Raw genomic sequence first — 23,859 nt, 5'->3', positions numbered from 1 at the left:
AAAGATTATATGTCTTTAAGAATATCCTTGGAGAGATGTAACTATAGAAAGGCTGGTGTGTATACAAAATTGATTAGAGTGAGGTAACCGCAGACATCGCTGTCTCAAATGAAAAGGAATTCAAGGTCTGACCCAGAAAACAAGCATCGTAACTGGGTGATAAAAGTTTAATGATAAACAAAAGATGTTCCATACACAGCCAAGGTTCAATTAGCTAATCTTTGGCCGTAAATGTAAGGCACTCTTAGAACGTAGAGATGTTAGGAGCCTGCTATGACACAGCTCAGGTTGCACCAAAATCAATATTTGCCATCTTCAGGGAATCTCAGGGGTCAGATGTGGAGAAGCTGCTCCTATCTGTGATAAAGCAATAGTACATATTTAACTGGATTTTTTCCAAACTATTTGAGACTGCCAATAAATGTGCATAGCATCATCAAATAACTCTAAATACTTTGAATGAAGAAAAATAATTGTTAAGCTCAGCAGCCAGGCAAGGAATAAGTAAGCGTGGAAAGGGGGGGGAGGGGAAGGATAGAAGGATTCACTATTTTCCTTCTAGCTAGTTACAATATTTGTAAACAGAAATTGTGGCTAATGTAGGGATTGTTTCAAACAACAAAGGGGATAATTTTGAAAGCCATTTCTGTGCATGAAATAGAAGCCTAAGCACAGAAATAGCTCATACAACTGCTCAGATTTGATATATAATTACATTATTCCATGCATATTCTTATCCAAGATGAGAAGAGGCGTTCCAGGAGGCAGAGTGGGGTGGGACTGCACCTGCGGGCATGCTATTAGATTTACAAAAGTAATAATAAAAATAACTTTATTTTTTCTATACCGCCATAATCTTGCGACTTCTAGGCGGTTTACAATGAAAGAGAGCTGTACAATCAGCGAATTACAAGGCGAGAACAGGTAGGAAGTCACTGAGTAATCAGTGTTTACAGGTTACAAATAGGTTACAGTATAGTCTTAAGCATTTTACATCAAAGGGGCTGGATGGTCAGCGAATTATAGAATAGAGGTGGTGAGGAAGACACTGAATAGTCAAGAGAAGAACAGAATACATTTGTGAAGAGTGTAGTATCAATGTAAAGAGAAAGGTTTTAGGATGGGGATGGGGGGGGGGTCACATCTATGTAGGATGGTCACAGATATTTGTATATGCTCCAGCTGTTCTTTATTAACTGAAAATAAGCAGTTTTTAAAAATGACTTTTCAGAAATAATTAACAAAGCAGCTAATGGACAAAATCAGGTTGGAAAGTTTATTTATTTATTTTTAGGATTTATATACTACATTCAGGTACTCAAGCATTTTCCCCTATCTCACACTCCATCTAATGGATAAATTACGGCTATACTCACTCGAGGAACGCAGAGAGAGGGGAGACATGATCGAGACGTTCAAATACCTCACGGGCCATATCGAGGTAGAAGAAGATATCTTCTTTTTCAAAGGTCCGACGGCGACAAGAGGTCATCCATGGAAAATCAGGGGCGGGAAATGGCACGGCGACACCAGGAAATACTTTTTCACCGAAAGAGTGGTTGATCGCTGGAATAGACTTCCACTTCAGGTGATCGAGGCAAGCAGCGTGCCTGATTTTAAGAAGAAATGGGATCGTCACGTGGGATCTCTGCACAGGGATAAATAGGGGAGGGTCATTGGGGTGGGCAGACTAGATGGGCCGCGGCCCTTATCTGCCGTCTTTTTCTATGTTTCTATGTAATGTGCCTGGGGCAATGGGGGATTACGTGACTTGCCCAGTGTCACAAGAAGCAGCGTGGGATTTGAACCCACAACCTCATAGTGCTGAGGCTGGAGCTCTAACCACTGCACCACACATAGGCTTTTGAAATAACATAATTATCTTGATTCACACTTTGTAAAATAGCTAATGTTTAGAGATTAGATCGGATTAGTATTTATGTTTAACCTTCTAGAGACCTTTCCAGAATCGCTACGAGTAAATGCAGTGCCATCTTCTGATCCTTGCATTGGCTAGAGCTGCTGTGGAGCCAGTCTATTTATTCATTTTACATTTATTATACCATTGCAACTGTACAGGACAGAACTAAACGGATTACGTCACCTCCCTCAGCACCAGTCTAGACCACTTAGGCATTACATCACACAGCTACGCAGATGATATTACCATTCTCCTACCTTTCGACCAATCAACACTCATCTATACTAAAAAAACTGCTAAAAAACTTTAGAAACACTTGAAAAATGGATGACAGACCACAAACTAAAAATGAACACAGACAAAACAACATTCCTACTACTTGAAAAAGACAAAACTCCAACCACTACAGAAATAGAAATAAACACTATCAAATATCCCATATAACCTGCCCTAAAAATTTTTCAGGTGATGATAGACAGATGTTGCACCATGTAACTACAAATAAACGAGACCATCCAGAAATCCTTCACAGTAATGCGCAACCTATGACAAATTCGAAAATACTTTGACAGGGAACAATCCCAATTCCTAGTTCTGTCCCTAATCCTGGGTATTCTAGACTACTGCAATGTCCTCTCCCTACCATTCTCCGCTGGCATGATAAAACAATTACAGACCTTTCAAAACACAGCCCTCAGACTGATCTACTCACTAAGCAAATATGACTACATCACCACAGAATACCTAGATTCACACTGGCTCCCAATGCAAGCATGAATATTATGCCTGCTACACAAAGCCCTAAATGGTGCTGCCCCCACATACCTGAAGAAACTCCTCATCTGGAACAACTCAACCAAACAAAGAAGAACCCAGTCACCGTTTACTCACCGCCTATTCAAGGGCACTCTGCGCAAAAAAATGTACGATGGCTTACTAGCAACACAGGCAGAGGACATAATTTGAGGTTGAGGGGTGGGAGACTCAAGAGCAATGTAAGGAAATTCTTCTTTACGGAGAGGGTGGTGGATGCCTGGAATGCGCTCCCGAGAGAGGTGGTGGAGAGGAAAATGGTGACAGAGTTCAAAGAAGCGTGGGATGAACACAGAGAATCTAGAATCAGAAAATAATAGTAAATATTGAAGTACTAAGGCCAGTACTGGGCAGACTTGTATGGTCTGTGTCTGTATATGGCCGTTTGGGGAAGGATGGGCTGGGAGGGTGTAGATCAGGGGTCTCAAAGTCCCTCCTTAAGGGCCGCAATCCAGTCGGGTTGTCAGGATTTCCCCAATGAATATGCATGAGATCAAATATGTTACGGGCCGTATCAAGGTGGAAGATGATATCTTCTGTCCTATAGGTCCTTCGACCACCAGAGGGCATCCGCTGAAAATCAGGGGAGGGAAATTTTGTGGTGATTCCAGGAAATACTTCTTCACAGAAAGGGTGGTCGATCATTGGAACAGTCTACCTCTGCAGGTGATTGAGGCCAGCAGCGTGTCAGATTTTAAGAGAAAATGGGACATTCACGTGGGATCTCTAAGGGAGTAAAGACAGGGGGGTGGGTCATTAGAGTGGGCAGACTTGATGGACTATAGCCTTTTTCTGCCGTCATATTCTATGTTTCTATGTTATGTGCATGCACTGCTTTCAAAGCATATTCATTGGGGAAATCCTGAAAACCCAACTGGATTGCAGCCCTCAAAGAGGGACTTTGAGATCCCTGGTGTAGATGGATTGGAGTGAGCTTTGACGGAGACTTCAGTAGTCAGAACCTAAGAACAGTACCGGGCAGAGCTTTAGATGTTTGCCCAGAAACAGCTAAGGAGGAGAAGAAGAAAAAAAAAAAATCCAACAGGTTGGGCAGACTAGATGGACCATTCGGGTCTTTATCTGCCGTCATCTACTATGTTACCTCTCCAACCTGCTGATAAGAACACCAGATTACAAAACCTACTGAAGGGAAATAAAAACTATACTGTTCAGAAAATTTGTCAGGATAACTTAACACAGAACCAAAATTTATTACTATGCCTGTAACCAGAAACAACTTAACACAGTATCGCATTTTTCTCTGTTTCTGTAACTTGTTCTTTATCCTCTACCTCCTCTGGTAATAATGTCCAGCTTACAAGGTTAGGCGGAATATAAATCACTAATGTAATGCAATCTAAAATTTTGAAGGAAAAGAACGCCATCGTGTAGATAGGAAAGAAGCCCATCATTCACCCAAGACAAAGAAGCAATTCTAGACGTAGCTCTTAGGTAATGGTGCTGGGGCCACTTGATAACAGTGATCATAACATAATCAGATTTGATATGGAATAAGTTCACACAGGAAAGTCCAATCCAATAAATAGCATTTAACTTTACAAAAAGGGAGACTAGGATAACAAGGGAAGAATGGCAAAAAAACCTTAGAGGAACAGTTGCAAAGGTCAAAAATTTACACCAGGCGTAGATGTTATTAAAAAACACCTTCCTGAAAGCCCAGAATAAATACGAGGTCGTTCAAAAAGTTTGAGGACAGTTTGAATTGTGCACCAACGGGAAGTTCTTTTCAGACATGCTCAGCAGCAATAAGTAGCTTGAAACCTCACAAGTAACCTCAAGGTGGAGGAGTAGCTCTCTATGTAAAGATCAATATCCAAGCGACCGAAATGCAAGGGACCTGGGGAGAGGAAGAAGCGATATGGATTGCTCTGAAAAGAGAAGATGGAACTTCTATCTACGTGGGTGTAGTCTACAGACCTCCGACTCAATCGCAGCAAATTGATAAGGATCTGATTGTGGATATCCAAAAGTTTGGAAGGAAAGAGGAGGTTCTGCTGTTGGGAGATTTCAACCTGCCAGATGCGGACTGGAATGTTCCGTCTGCGGAATCGGAAAGAAGTAGGGAGATTGTGGATGCCTTTCAAGAGGCTCTGCTCAGACAAATGGTGAAGGAACCCACAAGGGAAAAAGCGATATTGGATCTGGTCCTCACAAATGGAGAGAGTATCTCTAATGTTCGAGTGGGTGCTCACCTGGGTAGTAGCGATCATCAAACGGTTTGGTTTGATATAACGGCTAAAGTGGAGAGCGGCCGCACGATACTTAAAGTTCTAGATTTCAAACGTACGGACTTTAATGCAATGGGAAAGTACCTGAAGAAAGAGCTGTTAGGATGGGAGGACATAAGAGAAGTGGAAAGACAGTGGTCTAAGCTGAAAGGAGCGATAAAAATGGCTACGGACCTTTATGTGAAGAAAATCAATAAAAACAAGAGAAAAAGGAAGCCGATATGGTTCTCCAACCTAGTGGCTGAGAAAATAAAGGCGAAAGAGTTGGCGTTCATGAAATATAAAAAAACCCAAGAAGAGGAGAGCAGAAAGGACTACAGGGTGAAACTGAAAGAAGCCAAGAGAGAGATACGTTTGGCGAAGGCACAGGCGGAAGAACAAATGGCTAAAAATGTAAAAAAGGGAGATAAAAATTTTTTCAGATATATTAGTGAAAGGAGGAAGATAAAAAATGGAATTGCTAGGCTAAAAGATGCTGGGAACAAATATGTGGAGAGTAATGAGGAGAAAGCAAATGTGCTAAACAAATACTTTTGTTCTGTGTTCACAGAAGAAAATCCTGGAGAAGGACCGAGATTGTCTGGCAAAGTTACACGAGAAAATGGAGTAGATTCTGCGCCGTTCACGGAGGAGGGTATTTATGAGCAACTTGAAAAACTGAAGGTGGACAAAGCGATGGGACAAGACGGGATCCATCCCAGGATACTAAGGGAGCTCAGAGAGGTTCTGGCGAGTCCTATTAAAGACTTGTTCAACAAATCTCTGGAGACGGGAGTGATTCCTGGGGATTGGAGGAGAGCGGATGTGGTCCCTATTCATAAAAGTGGTCACAGGGATGAAGCAGGAAACTACAGGCCGGTGAGCCTCACTTCAGTTGTTGGAAAAATAATGGAAGTGTTGCTGAAAGAAAGGATAGTGTATTTCCTTGAATCTAATGGGTTACAGGATCCGAGACAACATGGCTTTACAAAAGGTAAATCGTGCCAAACGAACCTGATTGAATTTTTTGATTGGGTGACCAGAGAGCTGGATCGAGGACATATGCTAGATGTAATTTACTTGGATTTCAGCAAAGCCTTTGATACAGTTCCTCATAAGAGGCTGTTGAACAAACTTGAAGGGCTGAAGTTAGGACCCAAAGTGGTGAACTGGGTCAGAAACTGGCTGTCGGACAGACGCCAGAGGGTGGTGGTTAATGGAAGTCGCTCGAAGGAAGGAAAGATGACTAGTGGAGTCCCTCAGGGTTCGGTGCTGGGGCCAATCCTGTTCAATATGTATGTGAGTAACATTGCTGAAGGGTTAGAAGGAAAAGTGTGCCTTTTTGCAGATGATACCAAGATTTGTAACAGAGTAGACACCGAAGAGGGAGTGGAAAATATGAAAAAGAATCTGCAAAAGTTAGAGGAATGGTCTAATGCCTGGCAACTAAAATTCAATGCAAAGAAATGCAGAGTAATGCATTTGGGGATTAATAATAGGAAGGAACTGTATATGCTGGGAGGAGAGAAGCTGATATGCACGGACGGGGAGAGGGACCTTGGGGTGATAGTGTCCGAAGATCTAAAGGCGAAAAAACAGTGTGACAAGGCAGTGGCTGCTGCCAGAAGGATGCTGGGCTGTATAAAGAGAGGCGTAGTCAGTAGAAGGAAGAAGGTGTTGATGCCCCTGTACAGGTCATTGGTGAGGCCCCACTAGGAGTATTGTGTTCAGTTTTGGAGACCGTATCTGGCGAAAGACGTAAGAAGACTTGAGGCGGTCCAGAGGAGGGCGACGAAAATGATAGGAGGCTTGCGCCAGAAGACGTTTGAGGAGAGACTGGAAGCCCTGAATATGTATACCCTAGAAGAAAGGAGAGACAGGGGAGATATGATTCAGACGTTCAAATACTTGAAGGGTATTAACGTAAAACAAAATCTTTTCCAGAGAAAGGAAAATGGTAAAACCAGAGGACATAATATGAGGTTGAGGGGTGGTAGATTCAGGGGCAATGTTAGGAAATTCTACTTTACGGAGAGGGTGGTGGATGCCTGGAATGCGCTCCCGAGAGAGGTGGTGGAGAGTAAAACTGTGACTGAGTTCAAAGAAGCGTGGGATGAACACAGAAGATTTAGAATCAGAAAATAATATTAAATATTGAACTAGGCCAGTTACTGGGCAGACTTGCATGGTCTGTGTCTGTGTATGGCCGTTTGGTGGAGGATGGGCAGGGGAGGGCTTCAATGGCTGGGAGGGTGTAGATGGGCTAGAGTAAGTCTTAACAGAGATTTTGGCAGTTGGAACCCAAGCACAGTACCGGGTAAAGCTTTGGATTCTTGCCCAGAAATAGCTAAGAAGAAAAAAAATTAAAAAAAAAAAAAAAAATTTTAATTGAATCAGGTTGGGCAGACTGGATGGACCATTCGGGTCTTTATCTGCCGTCATCTACTATGTTACTATGTATTTTTTCTGTTTATTGATATCTGTTTTCCTCTCCGAGCTACAGCAGTTTTTGTGAAAGTATGTTTTAGTGATCAGCTATTTTTCATCATGTGCGACCTTGATGAGCAACGCTACAGTGTGAAGTTCTGTTTTAAATTGGGTAAGACCGCTACAGAAACTTATGAAATGTTGAAAGTGGCTTATGGGGAACATGTAACAAGTCATGGAAGGTGTTTTTAATGCATCAAAATTCACGAATGTTGCGCAAAAATGCGATGACAGCTCTTCCCCAGTCACCTTATTCTCCTGACTTGGCTCCTGCTGACTTCTTGTTCCTAAACTTAAATCCAGGCTGAAAGGAAAATGATTCAACACTGTTGAAGACATAAAGCAAAATCCGACACAGCAACTTTTGGCGATTCCTGAAGATGTGTTTAAGGACTGTTTCCAGAAGTGGAAATGGCACCTTAAACCTCATTTGCCATGTCGCGGCCCATTCCTCGAGCGTGTTTATGTCACGTTGCAGGTCTTCTCAATCCTTCTGTGTCTTCACTACTTACCGTAACAGGTGTTATCTGGGAAGAGCAGGTAGATATTCTCACATGTGGGTGATGTCATCCATGGAGAATCTCGGAGAGAGTGGTAGCCAGAAGGCCTTGAACATGCGCAGATGCTCAAGGACCCGCAGCAGCCCAGCAGAGATCAGCGACAGGCACAGCAGGCTCTTTCGGCACCGGCATGTCCTGTGGGTTAGTGCTGCATGCCGGTGTCCTGTCCGCTCAAGGTAAGGGTTTGGGCCACAAGAGGGCGAAGCTGGTTCCCATGGGTGGGGTGTGGTGGAAGCGCACTACTGGCCGCGGGGGGGGGGGTGTATTTTTGGGATGTGGTGGGGTGGAAGCGCATCAGTGGCCTTGGGAGATGGAGGGTCTTTTTGGGATGAGGTGGGGTGGAAGCGCGCCAGTGGCCTCGGGTGGGGGGGAGGAAATGTGTGTATCTTTTTGGGATGTGGTGGGGTGGAAGCGCATCAGTGGCTTTGGGGGATGGGGGGGGTCTTTTTGGGATGTGGTGGGGTGGAAGCGCATCAGTGGCCTTGGGGGATGGAGGGTCTTTTTGGGATGGGGTGGGGTGGAAGCGCATCAGTGGCCTTGGGAGATGGTCTTTTTGGGATGGGATGGGGTGGAAGCGCATCAGTGGCCTTGGGAGATGGTCTTTTTGGGATGGGATGGGGTGGAAGCGCACCAGTAGCCTTGGGGGGGGGATGTGTGTGTCTTTTTGGGATGTGGTGGGGTGGAAGCGCATCAGTGGCTTTGGGGGATGGGGGGGGGTCTTTTTGGGATGTGGTGGGGTGGAAGCGCATCAGTGGCCTTGGGGGATGGAGGGTCTTTTTGGGATGGGGTGGGGTGGAAGCGCATCAGTGGCCTTGGGAGATGGTCTTTTTGGGATGGGATGGGGTGGAAGCGCATCAGTGGCCTTGGGAGATGGTCTTTTTGGGATGGGATGGGGTGGAAGCGCACCAGTAGCCTTGGGGGGGGGATGTGTGTGTCTTTTTGGGATGTGGTGGGGTGGAAGCGCATCAGTGGCCTTGGGGGATGTGGAGGGGGGTGTCTTTTTGGGATGTGGAACGAATCATCCAAGTTTCCCTTACTTTGTATGGTGAAACTCGTTTTGATATATGAGCACTTTGGTTTACGAGCTTCTGGGACAAATTATGTTCGCAAACCAAGGTTCCACAGTATATTAAAAGTGAATTCTAATTTTAAAAAACACCTTATATATGCTCTTCCGCTAAGTAATTATTGACTTACTGTGGCCAAAAACCATTCATGATATAAATGTTTGTTATAGAAAGAAAACAAAGTCCCTGAGAGAAAAAGAACATTCAAAAACACATAGTGGATTCAACTATACCCACCTTCAACACTACGATTATTCATACATTTATCAGTATATTAAATAAATTACTCATATGATCTAATAAATTCACATACATGCATAAAATGCTTTAAGAATCTTAATATAATCATCAATAATCATTAATAATAGACATCTACATCCTAATAATCTTAAAAGAACAAAGGAGTCCAGAAGAACACTTCTCTTGGACGGAGCTCAAATTCAGCTCATCCATCTTCCATGTGCAAAATGATCGCAAAGTCAACGCCACATTACTTACCCAGCAATAACAACGCCATCAAAAGAATGGACGTCACAGAGAACTTTCCCCAGGTCGTACTGCAACTGGCTCACAGCACCAATTCGGTTCTGAAAAATCATAAAGAAATGATATGAAATTCCTGGCACTATGTCTGCATCATTCTCTCTTTACTCAAGCACGTTCTTTTTCAGAGACTATTTATTTTAACTATACGGTTTACAAAAATTATGATCAGTTAAACACCACAGACAGACACAATTGCAGAATAGCTCTCATAAAAAAAACGAACACAAATGATTTTTCAGCATTTTCTTAACATTATCACAAAATTCCAGGCAACACATTCCAAAGCTTAGCACCAAGATTGACATCTTACTATCTAAGCTCAGTTCCACACTATTTCTGATCTCAGACACCTTCTAGGCTGATAAATTTCAAAAATTCCTTGTAAAACAACTGGATAAACATGATAAAAAAATCTGATGTATAGTTGAAAGAATCTTCAAGCGAACTCTTTGCTGAATGGGTAACCAATGCAATTGCTTCAGCACTGGGATTATGCGAGTCTTTCTTGAGACACCAATAATCAATCCTGTATTGCAATAATCCACCCTACGAAAGTCGAATGCTGGTAGCATAGGTTTTAATCTGTATAACAATTGCAACTGCATATATTCTGACCAAATTGTTTTCAATATTTGTTTTTCCAACTATCCAAGCAAACTCCTAATACAGTCATCTCCTTTTTTACTACCAATGCAGGTCACTAGTACCTGGCCAAAACCCAAGGAGTAGCAATCCAGGGCAAGAAGTGGCTTCCCCCATGTCTTTCTCAATAACAGACTACTGACTTTTCCTCCAGGAACTTGTCCAAACTTTTCTAAAAACCAGCTACACTATCCGCTTTTACCACAACCTCTGGCAACGCGTTCCAGAGCATAACTAGTCTCTGAGTGAGAAAATATTTCCTCCTATTGGTTTTAATAGTATTTCCCTGTAACTTCATTGAGTGTCCCCCAGTCTTTATAATTTTTGACCGAGTGAAAAATTGATCCACTTGTACCCGTTCTACTCCACTCAGGATTTTGTAGACTTCACAGAAACATAGAAAGATGACGGCAGATAAGAGCTACAGCCCATCAAGTCTGCCCATACCATTGACCCCCTTTTAAGTCTACTGGCCCCCTTAACTCTACTGACCTGCTCTATTAAGTCTATATCCTAGCGATCTTATTCATTGGTATGACCCTCGCAGTGATCCCACATAGGTATCCCATTTATTCTTGAAGTCTGGGATACTGCGGGCCTCGATCACCTGTACTGGAAGCTTGTTCCAATGCTCTATCACTCGTTCCGTGAAGAAGTACTTCCTGACGTCTCCACGAAACTTCCCTCCCCTGAGTTTGAGCGGATGTCCTCTTGTGTTCGAGGGCCTTTGAGAAAAAAGATATCATCTTCCACCTCGACCCGTCCCGTGATGTACTTAAATGTCTCAATCATGTCTCCCCTCTCCCTACGCTCCTCGAGAGTACAGAGCAGCAATTTGTTCAGTCTTTCTTCGTACGAGAGACCCTTTAGCCCCGAGACCATCCTGGTGGCCATCCGCTGAACCGACTCAATTCTGAGCACATCTTTACGGTAATGTGGCCTCCAAAATTGCACACAGTATTCTAGATGAGGTCTCACCATGGTTCTATATAATGGCATCATGACCTCAGGCTTCCTGTTGACAAAACTTCTCTTGATACAACCCATCATCTGCCGTGCCTTAGATGAAGCCTTCTCCACTTGAGTGGCAGTCTTCATGTCTGCACTGATGATCACTCCCAAGTCTCGTTCTGCCGTAGTCTTGGTCAAAGTTTCTCCATTCAAGGTGTAAGTTCTGCATGGATTTCCATTTCCGAGATGCATGACCTTACATTTCTTGGCGCTGAAGCCCAGCTGCCAGATAGAGGACCAACTTTCTAAAGCACGGAGGTCCTGTTCCATAGTATCCTGCAGATTGTAGCCATTTACGATATTGCATAGTTTGGCGTCATCAGTGAATAAGGTTACCTTACCTTGAAGCCCTTGAGTCAAATCCCTAATGAATATGTTAAAGAGGAGTGGACCCAGGACTGAGCCCTGCGGCACTCCGCTGGTCACTTTCGACGTTTTAGAGAGGGTACCGTTAACCATCACCCTCTGAAGTCTGCCACTTAGCCAATCTTTAACCCATGCAGTTAGTGTTACTCCTAACCCCATCGATTCCATCTTGTTCAGCAGTCTGCAGTGTGGGACGCTGTCAAAAGCCTTGCTGAAGTCAAGGTATACGACGTCTAAGGACTCTCCCGAGTCCAGCCTTCTTGTTACCCAGTCAAAGAAGCTGATAAGATTGGACTGGCAGGACCTACCCTTGGTGAATCCATGTTGATTGGGGTCCCGGAGATTCCCCTCATTCAAGACCGTATCTAATTTATGCTTAATTAGTGTTTCCATGAGTTTACACACTATTGAAGTGAGACTCACCGGTCTATAGCTCGCAGCCTCAGCCTTGCAACCCTTTTTATGCAGAGGAATGACGTTGGCTGTTTTCCAGTCCAACGGAACTTTCCCCGTGCTTAGTGAGAGATTGAAGAGCACGGCCAACGGTTCCGCCAGAACATCTCTCAATTCTCTAAGCACTCTTGGGTGTAAATTGTCCGGTCCCATGGCCTTGTTCTCCTTGAGCCTTGTCAGCTCGCTGTAGACGTCTTCAGGTGTGAAGTGTGTGGAGGAGTCTGTGGCGCAGTGGTTGGATCTACAGCCTCAGCACCCTGGGGTTGTGGGTTCAAACCCCGCGCTGCTCCTTGTGACCCTGGGCAAGTCACTTAATCCTCCATAGCCCCAGGTACGTTAGATAGATTGTGAGCCCACCGGGACAGATAGGGAAAATGCTTGAGTATCTGATTGTAAAAACCGCTTAGATAACCTTGATAGGCGGTATATAAATCCTAATAAACTTGAACTCAAAATTCTGAAACGGGTCTTCTGCAATTTGTTTTGCCTTCTACTGTAGTCCGTGTCCCGGTGCCTCACAGGTGAAGACTTCAATCATATCTCTCCTCAGCTGTCTCTTTTCCAAGCTGAAGAGCCCTAATCTCTTTAGTCTTTTCTCATACGAGAGGAGTTCCATCCCCTTTATCATCTTGATCGCTCTTCTTTGAACCTTTTCTAGTGCCGCTATATCTTTTTTGACCAGAACTGAATGCAATACTCAAAATGAGGTTGCATCATGGAGCTTTACAGAGGCATTATAACATTAGTGTTGTAAACCATCCCCATTTAAATAATTTCTAGCATCTTGTTTGCTTTTTTGGCCGCCGCAACACATTGAGTGAAAGGTTTCATGGTATTTTCTACAATGACACCCAGATCTTTTTCTTGGGCGCTAATCTCCAAGATGGACCCTAGTTTCTAGTAACTATGACCTGGGTTATTCTTCCCAATGTGCATCACTTTGCATTTGTCCACATTAAATTTAATCTGCCACTTGGATGCCCAGTCTTCCAATTTTCTAAGGTCTGCCTGCAATTTTTCACAATCCGCATGCATTTTAACAATTTTGAACAGTTTAATGTCATCATCTGCAAATTTAATCACCTCACACATTGTTCCAATTTCCAGATCATTTACAAATAAGTTAAAAAGCACCGGTCCCAGTACAGATCCCTGTGGCACTCCATTGTTTACTCTCCTCCACTGAGAAAAATGACCATTTAACCCTACCTTCTGTTTTCTATCAGATAACCAATTCCTAATCTACAACTGAACTTTGCTACCTATCCTATGACTCTTTAATTTACTCAGAAGCCTCTCTTGAGGAACTTTGTCAAAAGCTTTCTGAAAATCTAGATACACTACATTAACCAGTTCACCTTTATCCACATGTTTATTCACACCTTCAAAGAAGTCAAGCAAATTGGTGAGGCAAAATCTCCCTTGGCTGAACCCATGCTGATTCTGTCTCATTAAATCATGTTTGTCTACGTGTTCCACAATTTTATTTTTTTATAATTGCTTCCACCATTTTGCATGGCACTGAAGTCAGGGTTATCAGTTTGCAATTTCCCAGATTTTCCCTGGAGCCGTACCTTAAGAAGGATAAGGCAATACTCGAGAGGGTTCAGAAAAGAAAAGAGCAACGCGATTGATAAAAGGTATTGAAAACCTTTCATATGCTGAAAGATTAGAGAAACTAGGGCTCTTTTCCCTGGAGAAGCGGAGGCTTATAGGGGACATGATAGAGATGTACAAGATCATGAAGGGCATAGAGAAAGTGGATAGGGACATATTCTTCAAACTCTCGAAAACTACAAGAACGAGAAGGCATTCGGAAAAATTAAGAGGGGACAGATTCAGAACCAATGCTAGGAAGTTCTTCTTCATCCAAAGGGTGGTTGACACCTGGAATATGCTTCCAGAGGGTGTGATAGGACAAAGTACGCTACTGGGTTTCAAAAAGGGATTAGATAATTTCCTGAAGGAAAAGGGGATTGAAGGGTATAGATAGAGAATTACTGTACATGTCCTGGACCTGATGGGCCCCCGTGTGAGCGGACTGTTGGGCGCGATGGACCTCTGGTCTGACCCAGCAGAAGCATTTCTTATGTTCTTATGAGTCCTTTTTAAAAATTGGTATAACATTGGCCACTCTCCATTCTTCAGATTCTACAGACGATTTTAGCGACAGGTTACAGATAACTAACATCAGGTCAGCAATTTCATGTTTGAGTTCTTTTAGTACCCTGGGATGTATACCATCTGGTCCAAATGATTTATCACTTTTTAACTTGTCGATTTGGCTTACTACATCTTCTAGATTCACTGAGATTTCAAACTGCTTTATAGAAACGATTGAATATCCGCTATAATAATTCCCTTAGCGCGCTTGCCCACTTCAAAGTTGGTTGGTCCGTGATCCGTGGCGCCGTGCCCGCGCATGTGCAGTGCCTGCCTCAGCTGATTTCCTGATCTCTGACGCCAGCTGACTTCTGACTACGCTGTGCTTGCTGCCTTCCCGACCCTGTTCCTTCGAAACCAGAGACAGGGGGAGGGAGGAGAAGCAAAGCCGGCAAGCACAGTGTTAGAACCCCCGGAGCATGGCCATAGTCACTTCCTGGCTAGGGTGGCATTCAATGAATATAGGGCAGAGAGGGAGGCTTCAACTCGTTGCTCCTGCTTGCTTCAGGCCTTCGTCGCTTCCGGGTCCTGCCTTCGTAGAAACAGAAAGTAGGTGGGGCCCGGCAGCGACGAAGGCCCGAAGCAAGCAGGAGCAGCAAATTGTGAATGCTGCGCTGCTAATGGCTGTGTGAGACCTGGGAAGGGGGAGGGGAATGAGAAACGCTGCCGATGGCAGTGTGAGACCACGGAGGGAATGCTGCAGCAGCACCCTTTTGGGGAGACAGAGGGAATGAGGGAGAAGAAAGACCAGGGAAGCGGGAGGGGTTGGGGGAGGAAGAGAAATACTGCTGTTGCACAGGGGGGAGGTAAAAGGAAGGGAGAGGGCTATGGACAGGGGGGAGCAGGGAAGGGTTCCTACTGGACAGGGGGATAGACAGAAAGAAATAAATGCAGACAGACAACAGGCAGGAAAGACAGACCTATAGGGGGCCAGGGAGAGAAGACAGACATAAAGAAAGAAAGGGGGCAGGGAGAGAGAGAAAGAAAGACAGAAAGAAAGAAAGAAAAATTCCTATATATATCTATTCTAGCTCCGTTAATGTAATGGGCTAAAAAACTAGTGTATAAATAAAACCCCAGATGAAAAATAAATCCAATCTGGTATGACAGGCCCGTACCACGAAGGAAGCAGCTGCTGCAGCTTTGATACCCAAAGCCAACACTTCACCTTATGGTCCTTTGCGTCCTTCAGCATCACTCCTCCCTCACTAGGAAGAGAGATGTGCTTGGTCATTTGCGCTACTGCGGAATCCACGTTTGGCTGTTGCAAGTCTGGAGCCATAGGACAGAGCTTAGACTAGCATTGGCCACCTTCAGAGAGCCTTCAGGTGACTCCCCTTGGTCAGTGACTTAAGGTAGTGATGTCCAGATGAGCAAGAAAAAAGGACGTCTGTGCATTATTGCCACTCATAATGGAGCATTGACAGGTGGAAGGCTGCTGGGCTTCAAGTTTCAATGCAGACAGTGTCTCAGAAATGACATGAGAAACGGAAGCTGATTTGAAAAGGTGACGCACTGAGGGATCATCTACAGCCACTCCTGTCTCCTGACTTCAGGACCTCGAAAGAGACCCAAATCATCCACAAAAGACTTCCAATCATCCTAGTTCTGCTCCGAAGGGTCACAGACTCTGGGAGTCAGTGTGGTTTGAGGTGGAGATGCCTGCTTTGGAGCAGGATCCCCCCTGAAGAGGAGACAGCGCACCTGTAGGCAGCGAAGAGCTTCTTGGACCTCTTAAATCTAGGCTTTCCATAAAAGACTAACAAAGTCATAAAAGCCTTGCACCAGAGGCCCTGAAGGCCCCTGTAAGGCCCCAGACTGGGGAATCAAGTTCTCCTCTGCCACCACGTGCTTGTGTTTCACCCCCTTGTTACTTGAGATCTCTGAGCAAGATCTCTTCCCCGCAGACCATGCTTTCCATGCTTTTGGGGGTTCAAATGCCCTGAAGGAATAATTAGAGGCTGAGCCTAAAGCTCCCACCCCTTACTCCCACACCCCACAGAAAATGTATCACAGATGCACATTATCCAGTACATTTGTCCCAAAAACACAGTAATTGGGGCTAGGCTGACCTGGAGCATCTATTACTGATGGTTCCTAGGTAAAACAAGGGGTTTTGAAGCAGAAAATACAATTTAGAAAAAAAAAATCAAAGATAGCTGCCACCAGAAAATGTGCGCCAAAAATGGTCTGTTGAAGTTAAACCAACAAATAAAAAATAGTGATTTAGGGGTTTTGGAGGTGGGGGAATCTAGCCCTAACCCCAGAAACCCTGAAACTGAATTTATTTGACCCCCACCAATAGGGAATAATAGGAGTACTCACTGTGGCCTCTGGTGCCTGTCAGCTTAAATCAGTCTGCCTGCAGAGAAAGGATTTCTGCCTCAGGGATCGTTTCAGCACAAGTCTGTCATAGAAGATCTTCTAGTTGCCAGTTGCACAGACCTCATCAACAGGCTCCTACCCCCAAAGTTCTTGCAACGCTAAGGGGAGAGAAAGTTTGCAGCCTGTGCTCAAACCTCTGATAAATCATAAAGCAAGCAGCTCCCAGGGGAATTGTCCCTGAGCTCCCAAAGGGACACAAAGCAGGTTGGCTCCTCAGGTAGTCAATGAGATTGGCCTGGGAGCAGCAGTCAATCTATGTGAGACCTTGACCTTTCCCAGACAGAGTAAGCCCAAGAAAGGAACCTCCAAGCACCAATGCCACACAGAAAAAAAATCTGAAAGCCCACAGCAAAAATATCCAAAAATAACAAAAAGAAGCAAAGCAAATCAGAGCATACCTTCTGAGTTTGCTTGCAAAAGAAAAAACTGAAGAGGGAGCTGTTCTCCACTGCAAAAGGGGAGGAGTTGAGAGATTTAAAGTGGTACCCTTCTGCAGATTTGCAGCTAGTGGGAAGTTAACAGCTAACGTATGGAATCCCATGTCTTCACTACAGAATGTCTCATGTGACTGAGGATCAGGGAGAGAGACAGAATATAATGTTGGAATATCAAATGAAGACCATGAGAAGGAACCAGTGAAAACTAGAATTCCATAGCGGGTAGTATTGTTTAGGAGGGGAACCTATAGGAATAGCAGGTAATGATCTCACAACCTGAAGATTTTTAGACCCTTATCCACCTTTTCAGTATTCATGTTTGTTTTAATCATTCCCACAATAAATAATTTTCTAATCCCTTATTTGTCTTGCTTGCCTTGAAAAGATTGTAAGCTCTGTTATAAGTTTTGCATACAGCACTGCTATAGAAACGGTAAGTAGCAGTAGTAATCCTACTCTGGTGCTATCACTTCCTGAATCTCCACCAACTTTGCTCTTTCTTCTCTCCAAGTCACTGAAACTTCAACTTCATTGCTCCTACTCTTTATAATCTTCATTGTGATTGCCTTCCCTAACTGAAGTTGGTTTGCTCTATTTGCCCTTATAATAAAAATGTAGTTTCTATTATATACCTCAGTGCATCCTATTTACCTGCTGAAGGATAAAAAGGAGGAAAGAAGAAGAAAAAGAAAATGCTGATCAAACTGAAGGAGCAGAATCAAATAGTCTTATGGGCATCTTTGCAGTAAATCCAGACAGAGCTTCCTATTGCTTTTCTGACTTCAAAAGACAAAGATCTCTGACTTGCTATAGTGACCCTGTCCTCAATGTCCATCTGTGGTCTAAATCAGTGGTTCCCAACCTTGTCCTGGAGGACCACCAGGCCAGTCGGGTTTTCAGGATAGCCCTAATAAATATGCATGAGAGAGATCTGCATATAATGGAGGTGTCAGGCATGCAAATATTGTATTATCACTGTCTTGTATGTAACAATGCTGTCTTTTTTGTTTCATTGCTGTAAATGTACAGTCTCTTCCCCTGTAAACCGCTCTGAACTGCCATGGTACTGCGGTATACAAAAATAAAGTTATTATTATTATTATTAGGGCTATCCTAAAAACCCGACTGGCCTGGTGGTCCTCCAGGACAGGGTTGGGAACCACGGGTCTAAATTATAAGCACTATGGAATAGGGACTCTTTCTCATGTATCTGTACAATGCTGCATATGCCTTGACTCTATACTACTGTTTCTCAATCCATTCCTCGAGGTACACCAGTCAGTCAGGTTTTCGGGATATCCACAATGAATATGCATGAGGTAGATTTGCAAATTCACTGTGGATATCCTGAAAAGCTGAGTGGCTGGGTATATTATGTGTCATCTTATACCCTGCAGAATCCTCATTAATTAGAGTTCTAGGTGGGTTATAGAGTTAAACATGTTACAAAGTCTGAAGTAATATATTAACGATGACAGTTGGCCACTATCATTGTCTTTGTTTTGGATGACTCGTATTATTAGTCTGAGTCTCTTTGAACCCCTGGTAGGGATTTCTTTAAAAAACATGTTTTTTGTGGTTCTGCAAATTACCATGGAAAGTGAGTTCCACACTTTTGCTATTTGGTGGTTGAATGATTTGCTCTGAGATGTCTTGTAACACAGTAAATGAGACCTGAATGGTCCATCCAGTCTGCCCTTTAATTACATGCATTACAATGTCATGATTAACGTGTCTTTTTTTCTTTGTTTCTTCTGGGCCAACGACTCACTGTGCTTAGGTTCCAACTACTTCTTTGAATTCTATCGCCATTTTACTCTCCACCACCTCCCTTGGGAGGGCCTTCCAGGCATCCACTACCCCCGCAACCTCAATTTATGTCTTCCAGTTTTACCAATTTCCCTTCTTTGGAATGATAGGATCAGGTTCAGTAAATCTGGGGAAGCTATTAGGGACATCACCGTATAGCGTTTTAAATGCTAAACTACAACAAGTATTACTACATTACTACAACAAGTATACACACTCCTATTGCCACCTGGACACATGCCCTCCAAATATCATGAAAACTGCCCCCCCTCCCCCACTTTAAAGCAAAAATGATGACATGGGTTAATCACCTACTATCCACAGGAAACTTCCCTTCCGAGCAAGGTCATATAATGATCACCCCAATTCTAAAAAACGCGAAAGAACCACCTAACTCCCCATCTAACTATAGACCGGTCGCCAGCATCCCCCTATTTACCAAAATAGCGGAAGGGATGGTAAAGGCGGAACTTTCCGAATACCTCGAAAAATTCAACATTCTATGTGACAACCAAGCAGGCTTTCGCGCGGACCATAGCACTGAAACCGTCATAGCCTCCCTTCTAGACCACCTCCACACGCTCTTCAGTCAAAGCTCAAGTGCCCTGATCATACAACTCGACCTGAGCAGTGCTTTTGACCTGGTCGACCACACCATTCTCCTTGAATGCCTAGCTCACATTGGCATCTCAGACCAGGTCCTTAACTGGTTTCAGGGTTTCCTACAAAACAGATCATACAAGGTATTCATGAATAACTCTTTCTCTTACTGCTGGGACAACACCTGTGGGGTCCCGCAGGGCTCCCCCCTCTCCCCCATCCTATTCAACGTATACCTAGCCTCCCTAGGTAAACTCTTACACAACCTAAATCTCAAATTCTTTATTTATGCAGACGATATCACAATAGCCATCCCACTAACCAACTTTTCTCAAGAACTACTTGAACACACTTCAAACATTTTCAACCAGATAGAGCTCTGGATGCTTTCATTCAGACTGAAATTAAACCCCGACAAATCAAAATTCTTCTTAGCCTCCCCCAAAGATAAAATCAAGGAAACCACAATTCAACTAAAAGGAAAGACCTTCCCCCTCGACCCGACCATAAAAATTCTGGGAGTCAAGCTGGACAAAAACCTATCCCTAGAAAACCATACCGACATCATCGCTAGAAAAAGCTTCTCGGCACTCTGGAAACTTCGCACCATAAAAAAATACTTCAACGACACTGCATTCCGCCTACTCGTACAATCCTCCATCCTCAGCATTCTCGACTACTGCAACATCATCTTCCTTAACGCTACAAAGAAAACTACCAGGAGATTAAAAATAATTCAAAATACCGCAGTGCGCCTCATTTTTGGCCTAAAGAAATGGGAACATGTCACTCCATTCTATCACCAACTGCACTGGCTGCCAGTAGAATCTAGAGTTCTCTTTAAATTTGCATGCTTTTGTTACAAATCGGTTAACGGTTCTTCCCCAAGTTACATAAATACCCACTTCAACCTTTACTGCAACAACAGGACAGCTCGCAGAATTCAACTGTTCGCCTTCCCCTCGCCAAAACACTGCCTTCTCAGAAGATCCCTCGAAAGAACTTTCGCCTTCCAAGCAGCCAAGTTGAACCCATGGCTGGCCCAGATGATACTCGAGGCCCCCACTTACCTTGCCTTCAGAAAACTACTAAAAACTTACCTATTCAACAAACACGACTCCTATTTAATCCCTTCACCTCACATAACCCCGGCCCCACCCCCAACCCCTTCCTCCCACACCTGATTCCCCCTTGACCCTCTCTCCACTTCCCTTGTCTAGTTCGATCTAATCCACAATTTTCAGTTAAACTGTTGTACATCTTCCTTTCATTGCAGACTACTGTAAATTGTGGTAACTTCATTGCTGACTATTGTAAATTGAAAATTGTTGTAATCTACTGTAAATCTGCAGGTAATTTGTTTGTAAATCTGCTTGTAACATGTTGTAAATAAGCTTGTCAAGGCAGATCATTTGTTAATTGTTGTAAACCGCCTAGAACTCGATGGGTATGGCGGTATATAAGAATAAAGTTATTATTATTATTATTATCATTATTATTATTAAACAGCATAGAAAAAAATAGAATTCAAACTATCAATAACCAGTGTAGTTCTATAAGCAGTGGTGTGACACTGGAGGAGGTGGGGGTGGGAGAAACACAGATATTTAGCAGTAGTAATAGTGGTATATATGGTATCAGCATAAGCAATATAAGTATTATGTAAGGAACAGAAAAATATCCATGTAAGAGAATATTAAAGTCATAAATAACAAATAGAAATGTCAAGTACTACAAGACACAGAAGAGGTTCCTTGAGAAAACTTTTCAGGCCGCTAAAATGAATATATGGCTCGGAAAAATAATGTTAGAAGCCTCTTCTTACTTAGATTTTAGGAAATTACTAAAGACTCAATTATTTAATAGGCTGATATCATAATGTCTTTGTCTTTTTCTTTTCATTTTAACATTATTGCATTTTATTTCTACGTTTCTTACCTGCATGGTTTGCAACTTCCATTTTGATCAATTTTATCGAAATGTCTGTATTGTTTTTTTCATGCTGTGAGCTGCTTAGTACCTCCCTGGTATTGCGGCATATAAATAAATAATAATTATTCATATTTTGAACATGATGTAGGTTAATTGAACTGTGGTTTACCTTCCAGTTGGTTCGTAAAGTGTTCTCTTTTATGAGGCAGTCCTGAAGCACCTGCTTCCAGCAAGAACAATCTGAGATCGTGGCGTCAAGCAAGTAGCCCTCTTGTTTGCACACCCGGTACCAAAGGACTTCATCTTCTGCAAGAACTTTCCAAGTTTTGCTTACCTAAACAGTAACATGAGAGAAATACACATGACTAAAAGAACAGACTTTCCTGAACTACAACTATTTAAACCAAGAAAGGTATCAACGGTTATTATTAAATGACATAATCCAGACCATGATTATTAAAAGATATCACTTTTGAATATTGGGACTATCTTTATTGAATTTATATTGCACTGAGCACTTAAAATTATATTTATAACTAGTGATTGAGACATGACCTGCTTCAAATGCCAAAATCTAAGTAGCATTGTGGGTTTTTTTAAGGCCTCTGAGGTTTTTTTCCCCCTTATGCTAAACAATGGTTTGATTTCTACAGGTGGTTTTGGTTTTCACATGTTGTGACATGTCTCAAGGTTACTCGTGAACAGTTGAGGCTCACTGTGAATCTAACATTCCAAGGGACAGGATGTTAAGAGAGTCCTTGTGTGAATCAAGTCAGAAACTGCTAGATTTGGAGCCCTGTTCAGTGATAAAACTTCTTACAAAAGACCAGGGAGATCCATGAACACATGACTGCAGTTTATGGTGAGTCTGCCCCATCATCCTATAAAGTAAAATTTTGAAGCAAGCAGTTCAAGTGGGCTAGAGAGTCAAGGCAATTGTCTTCTGGGATGATAAAGGACTTTTGCTTCTAGAGTTCATGTTACACAAAACAATCATAACCATGGAGAATATGTTTCACGTGAGTCAATCAACAATCATGTGGGTTTCAGCAGCTGAACCATCAACAACTCTACAGTCCTGACCTGGCTCTCGTGGATTATTTCCTGTTCCGAGTGTTAAAGAAATCTCTCCGTGGACAGCAGTTTTCAAGTGATGAAGACGACATGGAAGCTGTGATGTCCTGATTTGAAGGTCAAACAGAAGAATTCTTTTCAAAGGGGTTAAAGTCATTGCAGAAAAAGTGGATGAAGTATATGGATCTATCAGGGGACCATATTGAAAAATAAAACAAAAATTTTTGGAAAACTCTTTTCTTTCCTACTGAGATAGATAATTATTGAACGCCCTTCGTGGGCTCTCCCATGGACTTTGCCATATTGACTTATTCCATCACTTACTGTACTGGCTAGACAAGCAAAAAATAATCTACATATTCTTGGCTGCTGCAAGGGAAGCATTTGGAGACACACAAAACTATCTGAGACGGGAAGCAGGCTAAATTGATATCTGACAGGGCGGAAGTCTGTTTGCCACAGCTAATGTTGTAGTCAGACAAAATAGCTATGCAGATCCATCTGGAAATTGAAGCCTTAGATCAGGGGTGTCAAAGTCCCTCCTCGAGGGCCGCAATCCAGTCGGGTTTTCAGGATTTCCCCAATGAATATGCATGAGATCTATTGACATACAATGAAAGCAGTCCACGCAAATAGATCTCATGCATATTCATTGGGGAAATCCTGAAAACCCGACTGGATTGCAGCCCTCGAGGAGGGACTTTGACACCCCTGCCTTAGATGTTGGCAGGAAGACACTCGTGCAGAGAGGTCAATTACGAACTTTCTAAAGATCTTAAAGTGCCAATGCACTTTTGCAGCTGTCCCTACCTCGGCTCCGTGGATGATAGAAACATAGAAACATAGAGTATGACGGCAGAAAAGGGCCAACGGCCCAACAAGTCTGCCCACTCAAAGAACCCTCCCTCAACAAGAACCCTCCTTCTAAGCATTTCCCCGGAGCAAACCCACATGTTTATCCCATCGTCCCTTGAAGTCGAGCGCGTTGCTGGCCTCAACTACCTGACATGGAAGACCATTCCATCGATCAACCACCCTTTCGGTGAAGAAATATTTTCTGATGTCACCATGAAATCTCTCACCCTTGAGTTTGAGTGGATGCCCTCTTGTTGCCATGGGACCCATAAGGAAAAAGATATCTTCCTCCACCTCAATATGGCCCGTGAGATATTTGAATGTCTCTATCATGTCTCCCCTCTCTCTGTGTTCTTCGAAAGAATATAACTGCAGCCTGCTTAGACGTTCTTCATATGGGAGATCCTTAAGTCCTGAGACCATCTTGGTGGCCATTCGCTGAACCGACTCCATTCTCTTCACATCCTTTTGATAATGAGGCCTCCAAAACTGAACACAGTACTCCAGATG

The 23,859-nt window shown here is 43.2% G+C and overlaps 1 protein-coding gene across 1 annotated transcript in view; it reads right to left on the bottom strand.

The window, feature by feature from the left end:
- Positions 1–23,859, bottom strand: part of LOC117365387 (F-box/WD repeat-containing protein 8-like) — a 227,196-nt gene that overhangs the window by 120,570 nt on the left and 82,767 nt on the right. The window contains exons 3-4 of the mRNA XM_033955782.1: positions 21,590–21,754; positions 9,575–9,663 (exon numbers count right to left, since the gene is read on the bottom strand). Of these exons, the coding sequence (XP_033811673.1) occupies positions 9,575–9,663; positions 21,590–21,754 (254 nt within the window). The remainder of the gene's footprint in view (positions 1–9,574; positions 9,664–21,589; positions 21,755–23,859) is intronic.

Source organism: Geotrypetes seraphini, chromosome 8, assembly GCF_902459505.1.
Source record: "Geotrypetes seraphini chromosome 8, aGeoSer1.1, whole genome shotgun sequence".
NCBI lineage: Eukaryota > Metazoa > Chordata > Amphibia > Gymnophiona > Dermophiidae > Geotrypetes > Geotrypetes seraphini.
This window is presented reverse-complemented; position numbering and strand designations above follow the sequence as displayed.